Source organism: Caretta caretta, chromosome 2, assembly GCF_965140235.1.
Source record: "Caretta caretta isolate rCarCar2 chromosome 2, rCarCar1.hap1, whole genome shotgun sequence".
Lineage (NCBI taxonomy): Eukaryota > Metazoa > Chordata > Testudines > Cheloniidae > Caretta > Caretta caretta.
Genome location: NC_134207.1, coordinates 156,378,747 through 156,394,853, shown reverse-complemented (window position 1 = coordinate 156,394,853; position 16,107 = coordinate 156,378,747). Strand labels below are relative to the sequence as shown.

The 16,107-nt window shown below is 44.0% G+C and overlaps 1 protein-coding gene across 1 annotated transcript in view; it reads left to right on the top strand.

Moving 5' to 3' along the window:
• Window positions 1-15,544, top strand: part of GLIPR2 (GLI pathogenesis related 2) — a 43,241-nt gene extending 27,697 nt beyond the window's left edge. Inside the window, exons 4-5 of the mRNA XM_048839405.2 lie at window positions 12,462-12,539; window positions 13,701-15,544. Of these exons, the coding sequence (XP_048695362.1) occupies window positions 12,462-12,539; window positions 13,701-13,861 (239 nt within the window). The 3' untranslated portion in view covers window positions 13,862-15,544. The remainder of the gene's footprint in view (window positions 1-12,461; window positions 12,540-13,700) is intronic.
• The last annotated feature ends 563 nt before the right edge of the window (window positions 15,545-16,107 follow it).

Here is a 16,107-nt window from a genome sequence, read left to right as displayed (position 1 = left end):
AAAACCCTCTACATTATATAATCCGTACTTCTTCACGGAGCAGCTTTTTCTTCTACATGCTGTTTCCACAGCTGTTTTGTCTACTCTGCACCGAGAGCTTTTTACATGGCTGTATCTAATTTATTTATTTACAGTGTTGCACATCCTGCTGAGCAGTCTGAGCCATGTCCTCTCCTTTTTCCCCAAAATGATAACTTTTATGATACAAATCTTTTGAGACAACTACACTGTCTATAGAGCAGGGCCTTTTTAAGCACTTGTGAGTGAAAACTAGTTGTGTACAGAAAATTGTTCTCAGCTGTTGGCTTAGGCTATGCCCCTGTGGAGTTGGTTCTCTTTCCACTTTTTTCCTTGTCCAGTTCCATCCAAATAATTAATTTGTGTCATGCTGAATGAGGCTGGAAACTGGCTGTATTATGGAGTCTATTCAAGTAGTTAACAAAGGGAGTTAGTGTCTTCCAATTTCCTTTCCAGATGAAGGAAACATCAGTAAGTCTCCAACTTGGCATGCAGTCTCTCTAAAAAGAGCTGTTGCATTGCTGGATTCTTAGTGTTCGACAAGAATGCTGGCATAGTTGGGTTTCATGTGTCAGAAAAAAATTAGGGTTTGAAAATGTAATGCCTTAACTGTGCGTTTTTAGAATTTCTTTACATTTCATTATAAGAGTTTCAGAGTAAAACGGTCTATGGCTGTTGTTTGAAATTTATTTAGCCCTGTATTCTACCAAGTATGCATCGGTCATTTGCTCCCTCTGATCTTGAGGAAGTTGAGTTGCAGACTTTCTTTTTCTATGCTCAGATGAGTGACATCATCATCACCATTTACCTAGTGTATTCTACCTCTCTCTTCTTTGGGCTGCTCTGGTACACCACACACCTGATGGCATGCCAGGTGTCTCGTGAACTTGAAGGCAGGTACTAGAGACGCTTAGGACAATATTCTGACTAGACCCTATGTGGTGGGAAGTACAAGAGGGCACCTTGTGATCCATGAAAGGGCCATAGAGGAATGCAGGCTGTGCATTCTGGGGAGAAAAGGGACTTCACTATTCTACTGCCCAGGGGACACATGATTTCCCAAAGGATTGGAAAGATGCAGGCCCTAGCCTATGGAGATGGATCAGCATGCAGAAGGGAACAAGCTTCACCACAATAAAGGAGTGTAGTAGCAGGCATGCCTTGAGACTTCCCGATACGCCTCGTGGCAAGGATGGCTCCTTACCACTCAGTGCAGAGTCGCACACTACGGACTTGATCAGTATAAAGGTTTGTATAGGCTGGAGCACCTGGTGCGTTGCAGCAGCACACACTGCATGTCTACTAGAAAGACCTGTATGAGGGCTGGCAAAAAAGAAAGTTTCAATATTATAAATAAATATTGGTTACAGTAAGCAAATACGTGGTTTATTTTTGAGGGGAAACAACTCTACATTTCCTCATAATTCTAAGACAGTTTTTGTTTAAAAATGAAATTAGAAAAATGTTATTTTTTTTTTAAATCAAGCCCAATTCCGCTGCTTTTCTTTACAAGGAATAATATCTAACTCTGTTAGTCTACTTATGAAAATCACTAGGATTACTCATGGAGTAACGTACTACTCAGTATGAGGAAAGGCACCACAAGATATTAAGGAAGTGTACAAAAAAGCGAGTGAGAGAGAAGAGGTTTTAGAGGGAGAAGTATAATGCATACCTCTTCTCCATCGTCACTATAAAATCACTATCATCACAATAGAGCAGTATCAACTCTTAGAACATAAAGTTTCTGCTTATCGGGTTGACCTGTTCTTATTATCCATGTTCTGTCATCAACATGCTATATGGGATTTTAGCAGCTTTTCCTCACAGCCAGGACATGTCAAAAACCATCCAAGACTGTCAGTTCACACTTCAGAGAGGCATGCCAGGATTGCTGTCTAGTAGGGGCCATCAGTCAGACATTGTCAGGAACAGCTGTGTTTCCTTAGAAAAGTTTTGCAATTTCAGCTGTGGTTCACAGCAGTAAAATCAAGTAAAGTTTGTTTTTTTTTAAAGTGTTAGCACATTGCTCTGCAACTAAGCCCAGCAGAAAGGAAGCTCCGGAAGTGATTTAAAAAAAGATCACATCTGTTTGCACACTGCTTGCACCCACCACTTCCACTATGATCTGGTAACTGTCATCTAGGGTAGGTGGGTGTGGTTGGTTTGTTTGGCTTTTTCCTTTAAACTAAAATGTACTTCTTAGGAGTGCCAGCTCAGCCAAATGTTTCCTTTTTGGGGTTTTGTTTGTTTGTTGTTGCTGTTGTTTTACAAAAGGTTTATTCAAATGTAAAGTAAAACGGTGGCATTTAATATAAAATTATCTTGCTCAATAAAAAATCAGTTCAGGTGGGTTAACTAGAAATGTGGTGGTGAGTTCTCTATATCATCAAACTTGGGGAAATAGAAGATGTTACAGTTACTGGCTAACTGCACTTCTGACACCCCTCCCCGCCCCCCCCGGTCTCTTGGCGTTCACCCCTTCTCAGATCTCTAGCCATCACCTGTCTTAAAGTGGAATTGTGCCATTCTCCTATTCTCAGGCTGGTCTCTGGCTGCAGTCTTCTGTGCATGATTCTGTGCTTATCTGAGCAGGTCTGAATTTATATCCAGCACCTGCAAGCCTGTTCCCTCTGGAAGCTATGACAGTGGTACCCAGTGACCGGACAGGCTTTTTAAAGTAAAGTGTCAAATATTAACACACAAGCATTTAAGAGAAAAAAAGATCTTAAGAACAATACTGCCAACCTTATGCGATCAAAAATAATAAGTCAGACCCTCTCTTGAGATCCAAACTCATGAATCATACCCTCAAATCATGAGATTGGCCCCCAAAATAGTCTTTTTTTTTTTAAATCAAATCATGGTTTTTATTCTGTCTTTTGACTTTTTAAGTCCCCTTTATTCCCCTGCCAATGTGTGTGGGACAATTTCAGGTAGAAAAGTCAACCTGTAATGCACACAACAATTCATACCTCTCCAGGCTGCTCAGATGGAACTCCACTTGCCCTCTCCTCACCCTTAACCTAGAGGAACTGCCATTCATCTCATGTTTTGAATAAGGGAAAATTCATGAGTTGGCAACCAATCATCATATTTTTATGAAACAGATAAACACCCCAAAATTGCTAAAGTGATGATAAAATTGTGAATAATAACGCAGATTGTACTTATAGCTAGTTTACAAGGTATTTAACTATTATCCATATGGGGCTCCTCATAGGGCTAAGCTTCCGATAAATCCCACAAAACCTCTGGGGTCTGGCTGGCATAATTACTTCCATTAATGCAACCCATTTCTCTCTCCCAGCCTCAGCAAAAACAGTGGCTCTCCCTGCAGCTCCCAGCTGTTTGCTGCTGCCTCACCTGACAGCTGCAGTTGCCATCTTGCTGGCTCCAGCAGCTGCCATGCAGGGAGGGGGCCCAGCAGCACCACGTGAGCAAGCACCACCAGCAAACCATGGCAAAAATCAGGGGGGACGACATGATCCCATGTGCTTCCCTATGCATCACCTCTGTGCCCAGCAGGGAGGGGGGTTTCAGGGCTTCAGCCCTGAGGAGTGCACCTGTCGGGGCTCGGGGCTTCAGCAAGAGCAGGGCTGAAGCCCTGAGTCCCAGGAGGTGCTTCCCATGGGTCTGAAGCCCCGAGATCCTCCTCCCCACAGGGTCGAATCCCCAAGGCCCGGCAGGCAAACCCTAGTTCTTGAATTTCTGAAGATTGTCATATGCGTCTTAGAGGGTCAGTGAGTTTGACCACCCCCAGTATGCATTAGATTAAGGCATTCATACAGAAAATTCTAATAGCCCAGTATACAGTAACTTTACCTCACTGACCAGGTCACATAGAGAGTTCATAAAATTCTTACCTAGTAGAATTCTTAAAATATTACATAACAACTCCATGTCTGTCATTGGTTCGTCATGTCTTGCATATTCTCTGTTCTGTTCCTGGTAAGTTCTTTCTTCATATGAAGTCTGAAAGCATCTATCAGACCTAGAATAAAGACTGTGGGCTTAATTCATTCCTGTGTTACTGTGTAATGCTGTGCATTTACACTGACCTATAGCAGGAATAACATAGGGTTCATTCAGATTCTGCAGCTGAAGAAAAGGTTGCAATTGGAGCCACTTAACCAGGAAGAATTATATTTTGACATGCACTCGATTTAACGGAGATGTTGATACAAAAACATCACATTCAAAATAAGCTCATAGCATCAAGAAGATCTTGGTTTGGGCCTCATTGATTGATTGAGCAATTTATTTTAGACACGTTTACTCTTGAATGAAGCACAAAAGCGTCTATGATTTGTCTTCAGTGTGCAGGAGTAACTTCTGTTAGCATTAATGGGAATCACACTTGCAAATCTAGGTGCACAGAGATCACCCCACCCCGCCTATGCAGCTCCAAAACAGGTCTTGTTTCAATGGCTTTTCTTGGGCCAAAACTCAAGAGAAGGCAGAGGGGGAGAGAGAAGAGCCCATAATTATGCTTGAAACAATTGCTTCAGAAAGTGTCTGAGTGAGATGCAGTTTACTTTTACCACCAGTTTATGTGTCAAATGTAAACTAACACCTGCTGGAGAGCACCAGGATGGCAAACAGTCATGTGCAGGTCACTACATAATGCATTCAGTTCATAGATCTGTATCACAGACAGCACTTCACTTGCCCTTTGTCTTCAGGGCGGAGCATTGACTTAACCCTCTTGCAATGATGAGCTACCAAAATCTTAACTACGGGTTCCCTCCTCACCCCACGAGGGGGTCATTGCCCGCCCCCTGGGACTCCTGCCCCATCCAACCCCCACGTTCCTTGACGCACGCCCCCCAGGACCCCTGCCCCATCCACCCCTGTCCCCTGACTGCCCCCAGAAGCGGGCAGGAAGGTCTCGTGGGCCACCGTAGTGGGTGCCCACCCCACCCCTAAGAGCCAGAGGGACCTGCCGGGGGGTGAGGTGGGGAGTCCCGGTGGTCCTTACTTGGGGCAGCTCCCAGGAAGCATCCAGCAGGTCCCTCTGGCTCCTAGGGGTGCGGGAGCATAGCTGGGGGGGGAGCAGGGGGAGCAGCCACTCCCCCCACTGATCACATCAAAAGTGGCGCCTTAGGTGCCGACTCTGTGGGTGCTCCAGGGCTGGAGCACCCATGGGGAAAATTTGGTGGGTGCAGAGCACCCACCAGCAGCTCCCCACCCTGTGCCCGGCCCCAGATCACCTCACCTCCGCTCCGCCTCCACCCCTGAACGCACCGCCCTGCTCTGTTTCTCTGCGCCCCGCACCCACCCGCTTCCCACGAATCAGCTGTTCAGCGGGAAGCCTGGGAGGGCTGAGAAGCAGGCGGCGGCTTCCCGCTCAGGCTGAGGGTAGCAGAGGTGAGCTGGGGTGGGAAGCGGTTCCCCTACGTACCGCCCTGCCCAGGTTACCTGCTGTGGCGCAGGCGGCCCTCCTCGCGTCCCCCCGCCCCAGCTCACCTCTGCCTCCCTGGGCCTGAGTGCGAAGCCGCCGCCTGCTTCTCAGCCCACCCCGGCTTCCCGCGTGAACAGCTGATTCGCGGGAAGCCTGGGTGGGGCGGAGAAGCAGAGCGGGGCAGTGCGTTCAGGGGAGGAGGCGGAGGCAGAACGGAGGTGAACTGTGGCCGGGGGTGGGGTGGGGAGCTGCTGATGGGTGCTCTGCACCCACCAAATTTTCCCCTTGGGTGCTCCAGACCTGGAGCACCCATGGAGTCGGTGCCTAAGGCGCCACTTCTGGCCGGTTAAATTTAGAAGCCTTTTTAGAACCGGTTGTCCTTCACGGAACAACTGGTTCTAAAAGGGCTTCTAAATATAACAACTGGTTCTAGCGAACTGGTGCAAACCGGCACCAGCTCACCACTGCCCTCTTGTCAACTAAGGCCGGGAGGTTAGTGAAGTCATAATTCTATGGGAGCATGTAAGTGGAGGGGTTGAGTGTGTTGTATCCTGAGAACTGAAGCCACACACATATGAACAGTAGAGTTCAGTTTGAGACATTGGTAGCTGTCGAAGACTAAAACTGCCTGTGAAATAGCAAAACATGAGTCATTGCTGTTCTGCAGTCAGAGAATTAACTAGGGCCCAACATTGTGCATGTTTGTAGGCCTATCAGCTTTGGCAGCATTAACTGACTTATTACTCTCCTTCCTGGAATGTTAAGCAGAGATAACATAGCTGATGGGGGTGGGAGACAAATCTAGGCCCTTTGATGCTTGTTATAAGCAATCTCTGAAAATTGTGGTTGTGGGTTTTTTTTTTCAAATTGACTTCAGAGAGAGTGCTTTGCATCTGCAAATTGTGTTTGGAGCCCCTGCCTTCAGTATTTTCTGTTCTGGCTTACTTATTACAGATTAATCGACTGGGAAACCAGATACACGAAAGCATAAATTAGAGCAGGGTTATTTATTTGATAAACTTTTCCTTGTCCACAGAGCGACATTCATCTGTGGTGCTGCATAAATTATCATAATTATGTAAAAATCACCCTCTTTCCGCTTTGGGTTGGTCGGGAGCAGGCAGCACTCACCTGTGTGCTGGAGAACCTGATGTTGACAATAAAGGAGATCCTGAGTATTCCAGTGGTGGTGTTGGATAGGTGGGAATCCTCTTGACACCCTCCACTGCAGTCCTTTTATTTGTAGAGGAAATTAAAATTGGTGGTGCCTCCCCCTGGCTGGGCCCTGTCCACACTCAATGGTGTGCCTTGGGAACCTCCAGGAGTAACCCTGAGCTAATCTGTGCAATTGGTCTAACTCAACAATTCCAATTATACACAATGTACTCCCAATATACACTTAGATTTGAATTAACACACCTTTACTTAACAACTTTAAAAAACATGATATAACAGACTGAGATTAAATGTCACCTCTAATTTAAATCGGCAGGGGGAGCAGTTCAATAAATCAATTAACAAATATAGTTTACAATAGTAAATGAAACGTATCTAACTTGCCTTTACCCTGCCACCATTTACCCTTCCCCAAAGTGGACATTCCTCTGGATTTCAGAGTTCTCAACACTTGCTTGGCTGGGCGTGCTTGGAGATCTTGAAACTGGAGATAGCACTCCCTTGGTCCAGTGAATCCATCCAGCCAAGGCAACAAGCTGCACAACCCCTCTGAAGATTGTTTCAACCAAATGTCAGAAATCCTGGTTCTTGTTCGATGAGAAGACCACTCTGCCTCTTCTCAGACTCAGACAACCCCTTAGACTCTCTTTGCTGTGCCCCTTCCCATACAAATGCTTTCCCAAACCAGGCTGGTGGTTACTCACACACTGCCTTCACTTGAGGCCCACCTCAGTCAGCTCCAGGAACAGCAACAGTCTCTTCCCTGGCTCCAGTGAAGCCACCAACTACCTCTGAGGCTCCCTGTTTGGTCAAAGCCGCAGCAGGCTCTCAGTAGTAGCTTCTGGCTTCCTGGCAGTAGGTTAGCAGCAGCTCCTGGAATGGACAGTGATCCACAAAAGCAATCTCAGCTCTTCTCCCAAAAACGGAGCCCACCACACGCTCCCCCTGCACTCCCTGGGAGAGGATGACTCTCTCCCTTCCCCAAGGCATTATGGGAGTTGTAATCTCCAAGGCGGGATTGCAGCACTCAGGATCTTCCCAGTTAAATTCAGAGGTATGGAGAGGCAGCTCAAAACTCAGTTGGTACCCATGGAAGCCACCCAAAATACAGCTAGACTCCCTGTGGTCTGAGTTTGCAAATCCCCCAGGACACTCTCAATTTATTGATCCTGCAAGTTCTTGATTGGTTCCTGAGGGGTGCAAAGCACCTTCAACTCCCATTTTGAATTCCAACAGTTAACAACTGTCAGGAAGTAATGGTGAACTTGCAGGATTGGTCCCTCATGGAAGAGAGGCAAAATGAAATGGCTGTTGGCCTCCTCAAAGTTGCAGACACAAAAGAACCTGACAGTAAACAGAAGCGCAAATAAACCTTCCATCCTCAACAGCTTTCCCCTTCCTCCCCCAAAACAAAGAACGAAAATAGAGCCAAATTCATCACTTAAGTAAACTCAAAGCCGGCCTTAGAGGCAGTCAAGTTGTATGCCAACCTTTTTCTCAGCTGATCTGCTTGTATGTGTGCATGCATGCCAAAAACATTTTCCTCCCTGGGTGGCAAAACGCCTAGGCCAGCCTTGCTCCATGCACTGCCATACAGTTTAGTGGAACTACATGGTCAATGATCAGTTCGCCCCATTAAACACAATCTGTTCCACATAAAACGTCTTGTTAGGGGGCTTATTCGTTCACCCAGTTTCTTCCCTGGTCCTTCTCGCATGAACAGAGAGCAACAATATCCGAAGTCCAAAGGTGAAAACAATTCAGTGTTTATTGGGGTGAACTTCCAGCAAGCATGATTCCAGTTTCCTTCCTTAGTGTCCCCCTTCCCAGCTCTGACACCACTGAGCCTTACCTGTGTCCCTGTTCCCATTCCTGCCCTTAGCCAAACATGATTCCAATTCCCCCACCCCCATTCCCTGTTCCCATTTCCCCCTTTAGCAAAACATGATTCCAGTTTCCCCACCCCCATTCCCTGTTCCCATTTCCCACCCACTTCCTGATTGACTGCAGACTATATAGTAAAACTTGAGTTCTGCTTAGCTATACCTTAACCAATCATTTTCCTGAAATTTAACTAACCAGTCCTAACATATTGTAACATGATTATTTAACCAATTATATCGCCCAACCTTAATTAGTTTACACCCAGCAAAATTAATTATACAGCAGACAGAAACAATCACAGAACCAGACAGAGATTATACAGACAAACAATGGGGAAATGGGGACTACAGTGATAGAACAAACACAGAAATGAGGATTTCACATCCCAGCTATTGATAAGTGAGTTCTTGCCAGACAGGATGCTATCAAACTAAGTTTCCTTTTACGTCCTCTAGGCACTTCCCTTTCTCTGGAGGTGATAGGCATTATCAGGACAGGATTGTATTCCTAACAGCCCAATAGCACCTTATTTCAATGTGACGAGTTTGATATGTGAGGATGTGACCATACACTTCCCAGCTTATGGCTGCCTCTGTTGCTTAGCCAAAGGCCTTAGCCCAAGAATAGGGTTATTTCAACGTGACTAGTTTGGAATGTGAGGAGGTGACCATTCGCTTCCCAGCTTATGGCTGCCTCAGTTGCTTAGCCAAAGATCTTAACCTAAGAACAGAGTCTCAGACTGTCACAGTAAGACAAGGCTCTTACACCGGCAGACAGTGATTTTGATTCTTTCTTTTATACCTCTATAACTAGCTAAGTGATAAGAATACACCTAATTTCTTAGAGTATAGGTCTTTACAGACAGGCCTGAATATCTATATCCTAACACCTCTGAACTCCAACGAACTGCAAGCCTTGTTTTGCCAAGGCTGGGAATAAACAGATCACAGGGCTATAAACATTAACAAAGCCACGATGCAATGCTACTAACAAATGATAAAACTCTTAACTCAAGACAGAGCTTGCCTGAGTCATTTTTTTTTGTTCTAAGGATTTGTGTAGTATAATCAAAGTTTCTTAATTTCATTGCAGGACAAAAAAGGATTAAAATAGCAGAAGATGGTAAATAGTAAAAACAGCTATTGAAATGTGGTTCTGATCAGATAGCTCCTGGAGTGGAGGTGAACAGTGCCGCTCAGGTGTGTCGGCAAGGGTAGCTTAAAGCTCACATTGTTACCTCCCTGGTCCTGGTACTGGCTTTGTGCAGGGCCAGTCCCTGTGAACTGAAGGCTGCCCTAAGAAATGGCCCCAGGGATTTTAACTGCAGCCAAGGATTGATGTATCACAGAGGTGTCTTTGCCTTGTCCCCCTTTCCCTAATCTACTTGCAGTAGGGAATGGTGCAGGACTCTCTACATCAGCTCTGTCCCACCAGAGGATTACCCTCACACTGACATGATCTTCCCTGGTTCACTTACATTGGTTTAGATCAAGACTATGCTTTCCATGTGACCCCAAGCACCTACACTGCACTGGCTAATATGGTATAGTGTCTTTAATAACTCATTCAAAAAGTTTAGAAGAGCAGCTGTAGTAGTTGACTGTATCAGAAGCTTAACAAGAAAATTGGACCACATAGATGTTCTCCAAATGGTGCAGGAGCTGTATAGAATGAAAACGCCGGGGTCAGGGATTGACTGCACAACAGCCAGCATTGAAAAACACACACACAACACAAACTCTACAGCACAGGCACAGTATTCGGTAAGTTCAGTGCTTACAATGGGGAGGGGGTGTTACACTTATCCCTGATCAAAAGAATACTGCAGAGGAGACCTGCTTTGAATTTTTTATAGAGTCTCAAGTGGCTCCTTCTTTCCTTTAACTGGCTTTTCTTTGGTGGTGGATAGAGGAACCTTCTTGATGCTCTGTGGCTTTTTCCTGACTGACTTCTGGAGTGCACCTGCTGTGACGCTTCCCAGCTTACCCAGGGTTGTGAGGCACCTCGCTGTCACCTGCCCTTCGCATGAGGAAGTCTTATCTGCCTGGTGTGGATCAGCACCATAACTCCACCAGCCTCTGGCAAAACAAGCACTGCCTTCCAGGCCTCCACAGGCTTCACTCTCTCTGTATGGGTTAGCAATAGGCACACACCAATCCCCAAGTCCTCTGTGCATCCCTCTGCAGTGCCCAGCCCCTATTCCACTGAACACTCACAGAACTATCAGGTTGGCTACTCCCAAAGGAATAGTACGCAGCAGCTTACTAGTTTCACCTCAGGATCACCATTCCACTTAACACGGAGCACTTAGATACATTTATAGTGAAAGCAAGTTTGTCATCAAAGAACGGAGATTCAAATGATAGTCAGAAAGAATACTGGAAACAACTGGTTACGTGTAAAACAAAATGATAATATGCTTGCTAGAGCCTATAACACACAAGACGAATAGCCCTGCATCACACAGATTAGCTTCCCCCAAGTCCTTTCCCCAGCCTTTTCAACCAGAATGACTGAGACCTGCTTTCATAAGATCAAGCCTGCTGGCAGCTTGTCCTCACAGACTGAAGGATACCTGGTGTACCTCCGTACCCCCAGTTTTGCCCCCAAAAGTTCATTGTCTTTACTCATAAACAGGATAACCCCTGCTGGTTTTGTTTTTTCCTGCAGCACTCGCAGTCTGACTGAAAGACTTCCTTTGTAAGATTCACAATGGTCGTCTCCCACCTCCTATCTGGAGAAGTCTGTCTCAGTGCACACTACCTCTAAGTGACCAGCCTTTAGCTACGAGGCCTTATGAATATAATTTTCAGTATACATTTCCACATTCTGCCCATACATTTCACAATGATTTGATGACCACTGTGACACAGGCTTTCAGCAAAGACTTTATCTGACCTACTTTGGTGAACCCCTGTGCCCTCTGCCAATGGACATCAAGAGGTTCTTGGGTCACACTGCCATCCAGAGAGGGCCCAATAATTTGAACTGCAAGCCTTTTCATATTCTTCTCTAGCCGAAGTTCATTGAGACAGAGGAAATTGTCTCAAAGATAGCAGGGAAATTAAGTCTTCCCAGTGAATGCATTAGCTTAAAGCTGCTGGTAACTGCTTTATATTGGGACCAAATATTATCATTGCTTTTGATTTATTGCTTTTCTATTTTTTCATGTTTTGAGGGGGTTATAAATCTGACAGGCTTGGATTACCATTGGGGTTTTTGGTGGGGTTGGGAAAGGGGTATTTCTGCTTTATTTGGTGGATAAATTTGCTAGGTGTAATAATCATACTGCCCTCTGCTGTTCGGATCACAGGGAATAAATAAGACTAGAAATCACCCAGACATGTGGAAATGGGGGTGGTGGGAGCATTGCCCTTGTCCACAAATCCCCAAGCAGAAACCCCTCTGTAAAAGACCAGCACTTCATCCTTAACTTATTCTGTTCTGTGTAAATAATACAGACAGTGGATAATTTTACTGTACATGCCATCAGCCAACAGGGTGAGTTAATCTTTCTGAAACCTCACTTTAGTGCTCATCCTTTTGGGTAGGTTTGTGGTTTTTAATTTTAATTCTCTCTGAAAGTACATCATCCTGTTTAGGGTGTGGCCTTTTATGTCTCTTTCTGTTGCTGTTTCTCAGAAAGGGCCTAGGGTTTTCTTCTGTTACAGAAAGCATCCATCAGCACACTGTTTCTCTTTTCTTGCTCTAATTCCTTTTATAATGGAATGCTGTATTTGAGTATGATGGTAATTGGGGAGTGGGACAGGAAGGCCACTTGTAACTAAGAACTTCCCTCGATTCAAGAAGAAGCTTAAAATTATTACTCATTCTATGTTTATATGACTCCATTTAATCATCAAGAGTTCTTGCTGATCTATTAACAGAAGAATCTTGTGGGCAAGGAGATGTGAGTTGCAGTTTGCTGAGTTCACTCTGTCTGTTGCAATTCCACAGCATCATTTCTTTTGTCTTGCAGGAAAGGAAGTAGCTGAAAGATGGTACACTGAAATAAAAAATTACAGCTTTCAAAACCCAGGGTTTTCTTCTGGGACAGGTGAGCTCAGGCTGTGCACTGCTCCTTCAAAGATGCAGCTCTTACTTTAAAAAGTTGTTAAAGCTACTTTCTCACTATTTTTCAAAAATCAGCTGTTTAAAAAAAAATTCAGGTGTGTGTGTAAAAGACCAGTGTTAGAATTGCTCACAGGAAAATGACAAGAACTGGAAGGATAAAAGGAAACTGTGACTCTGAGGGGAATGAGAAAGTAAACAAAATTTGTATTAGAAACAAAGTAGATATATTTTTTAAAATGTCTCAGTCTTTTTCCTTCAACTGTCATTATTAAAAGGTGTTGGTTTTGAGGACAAATGCACTTTATTTCCCACAAATTATCAAAATTGTAATAATAGAAACCGTACAGCTGTTTAATTAAAGATACTGTGCTGATGTCTGCCTTGGTTTACATCTCCTATCATCTAATTCCATTGATGTCAATGAAGTGTTACCTAGAGTGGAAACTGGGGCCAAATGTTGGCTCCTTAGTTGCCTGTTAGCAACTTAGTATGAGATGAAAATACCGTTGTTCTTGGAATTGGCAGGAAACAATGAGAGAGATTTCAAAAGTTTTTCATAGGAAAGTTCATTTATCTGTAACTGTGCATAGAGGGAACAGCTGGTGGAGTAGGTTCTGAGAGACAGCCACTCCACAACTGTCAGAAGAGACTAGAAAAAAGCCAGGGAAGTTAATGTTTCACTAATGCTATTAACTTATGCTGTGCACCATGGAAACATAGTCGGAGGAATCAGAACGTTGAAGCAGGTGGGGAACAGTCAGTGGTAGGATGGTTACTTTGTCAGCCATACTGCTGGGAGAGAAGGGGCTGGGATCATTGCTGGGCATGGTATGATGCCTACCCAGGGTCTTGAATCTGGGGCTTTTGTACTTGATGTTCATCAAGGCCTGGTTATCTCCACGTAACTTTTCCTATGTATTTTGGTTTTGGAACAGAGCAAGGAGCTCATGAGTGCAGTGGAGAACCATATTGGCTGTCTTTCTAAAAACAAACTATTCGATCAGCTGCATTTTTTTTTCACCCTCTAGGCTTGTTATCCTGTCAGAGAAAGAAACTAACTTAGTTTGGTGTGACTTGTTTTTGCTCAATCACTAGAAATCCAAAGTCCAAAGATAATGTGTTTATTTGACCTTTTTCCTCTTAGGTCACTTTACAGCAATGGTTTGGAAGAACACAAAGAAGATGGGAATTGGAAAAGCCACAGCAAATGATGGCTCCACATTTGTGGTGGCCAGATACGATCCACCTGGAAATGTAGTAAATCCAGGTTTCTATGAAGAAAACGTTCTTCCTCCAAAGAAATAATAAAAAGACAGTTTTTTTGGTTAATGAAAATGTACTTGTGGACTGAAGACATCTTTAAAATTAAATAAAATCAAATGATATTCCGTGCTTGATACTACCGCTCACCTGTCACTACGAGGCAACAACTATGTTACTTGAATGAGTCCATACAGTAGATCTATACAACTTCAGAGATATGTTCTTGTTCTGAACTAATTCATTTGAGAAGTACTAAAGCATGGATATGTGCAAACTCCAAGATTTTGATTTTGCCAAACATGTAAAGGGCAAGAATTTATGTGGATTTTTAATAGTTTGTGTGAACTGTGTGTGGCTTTTTTGTAAAGCAAACAAGTTTGTAACTTTATAACTTTGTAACTAAAAATATCACCTTGTAATAATCTATCACTGTATTCCAGTTTTCCAGTATTTTTTAATGCGACGCCATCTGTACGTTATTGTTTTAGGATCCAATTCTGCAGTCTTGAGCCATGCAACAGTCTCTTAGACTTCAGTAGGAAGTTACATACAAGTAAGGGCGGCGGGACCAGATCCATAAATATCTATCAAGAGTAAAATCTTGTTGAATGCTATCCGAAACACAGCCGGTGAAACCATACAAATCAATCAGCTCTGTAATTAATGTCTGGTACAAAAGTTGTCAAAAATGTTTATATTCAATTGGTAGATTTTAAGTTTTAGTAGCTAAACTAGTTTTTGAACAGAATATATTTCCAATTCATATAATCCCTTAGATTTTACAGTACTTATGTTGCCTTACTTTAATGTACATCAAATTGGAGATAGATATTAAATGCACATGTCCTGTTTATTTCATTACAAAAAAAACGAAATATCCCCCTTTCTTTAGCTTCTTGCACTCTCTGACTCACTAAATGTTGCCACAACTTGCCCTTTTAGAACTAATCTAAGGAACTACTAGTTTACTTACCATCAAAATGTACTAAACTTTCTCTTAGACATCTATTGCCTGACATAGGTCCAGAGATTGTGCAGGTGGCTCGTGCTCCCATGCAGAGGGAATAATACTTAGTACTGGGGCCCTAGAGGAAGAATTTCAGTGGAGCGTCTTGGATTTTGCATTTTTGTTCAATGAACTAATTTTTGCTGCCAAATGAATATCAGGTACATCCCTCATACTAGAAGATCAGTAATGTTCCAGAGTCCTATTCTGTTATCCCCTAGAACAATCCTATGGGGTTGCACTGGATATAAATGATGCAACACTTTGGTCCACAGTGTTTACTTTGAGTTTGGACTATGCAGTAAAAAGAAAATAAGAATAATATTTTTCTATGCAGGATGGATGTGTGAACCAATCCAAGGTTAAATTATCTCTTTGAAAATTGGCTGCAGGCATTTTTCCCCCTATTAAATATAAAAAGGGGATCAGTGTTATCGCAGAGCTAGAGGGCCATGCACTGATACCCTGACTCCTATTGGGTATGACTGTGCTTCATAAGTATTCCTTTTGACTTCAGTGGGCTTCTGTAGGTCAGAATCTGGCCCACAGAGAGTATCAGTATGGAAAGGCTTTTTGTTTACACAATTTTGGTATATTGCAGTGTTATGGCTTAGTTATAGGTCACTGTGGTAGTGTGTTAGATTCCTTTTGCTGTAACCCAAGAATTTAACACCAAAAAATGAAAATCTGAAAATGAAAATAAATATTTTTCTTACGAATTACTGCTAGATAATTGTAGCCTAATTTGAATCACTTATCTCAGTCTATTATCAGGGGTGGCCAACCTGTGACTCCAGAGCTGCATGCGGCTCTTCAGAGGTTAATATGCGGCTCCTTGCATAGGCGCTGACTCTGGGGCTGGAGCTACAGATACCAACTTACCAATGTGCTGGGGGGTGCTCACTCCTCAACCCCCTGCTCTGCCCCAGGCCCTGACCCCACTCCACCCCTTCCACCAAGGCCCCTGCCCCTTCCCCCAAGCCTGCCATGCCCTCGCTCCTCTCCCTCCCCCACAGAGCCTCCTGCGCATGCGAAACAGCTGATTGCGGCAGGTGGGAGGAGCTGGGGGGCTGGAGGGTGGGATCTGATGTAGGGCTGCTGGCGTATTACTGTGGCTCTTTGGCAATGTACATTGGTAAATTCTGGCTCCTTCTCAGGCTCAGGTTGGCCACCCCTGGTCTATATTAACTAATCCAGAAGCTTTATTTTCAGAATTAATTATATTGTTATAACTTTTACAATGCAGTGCACGGGAGTGGTGATTGTTTTGATCCAGTAAAGA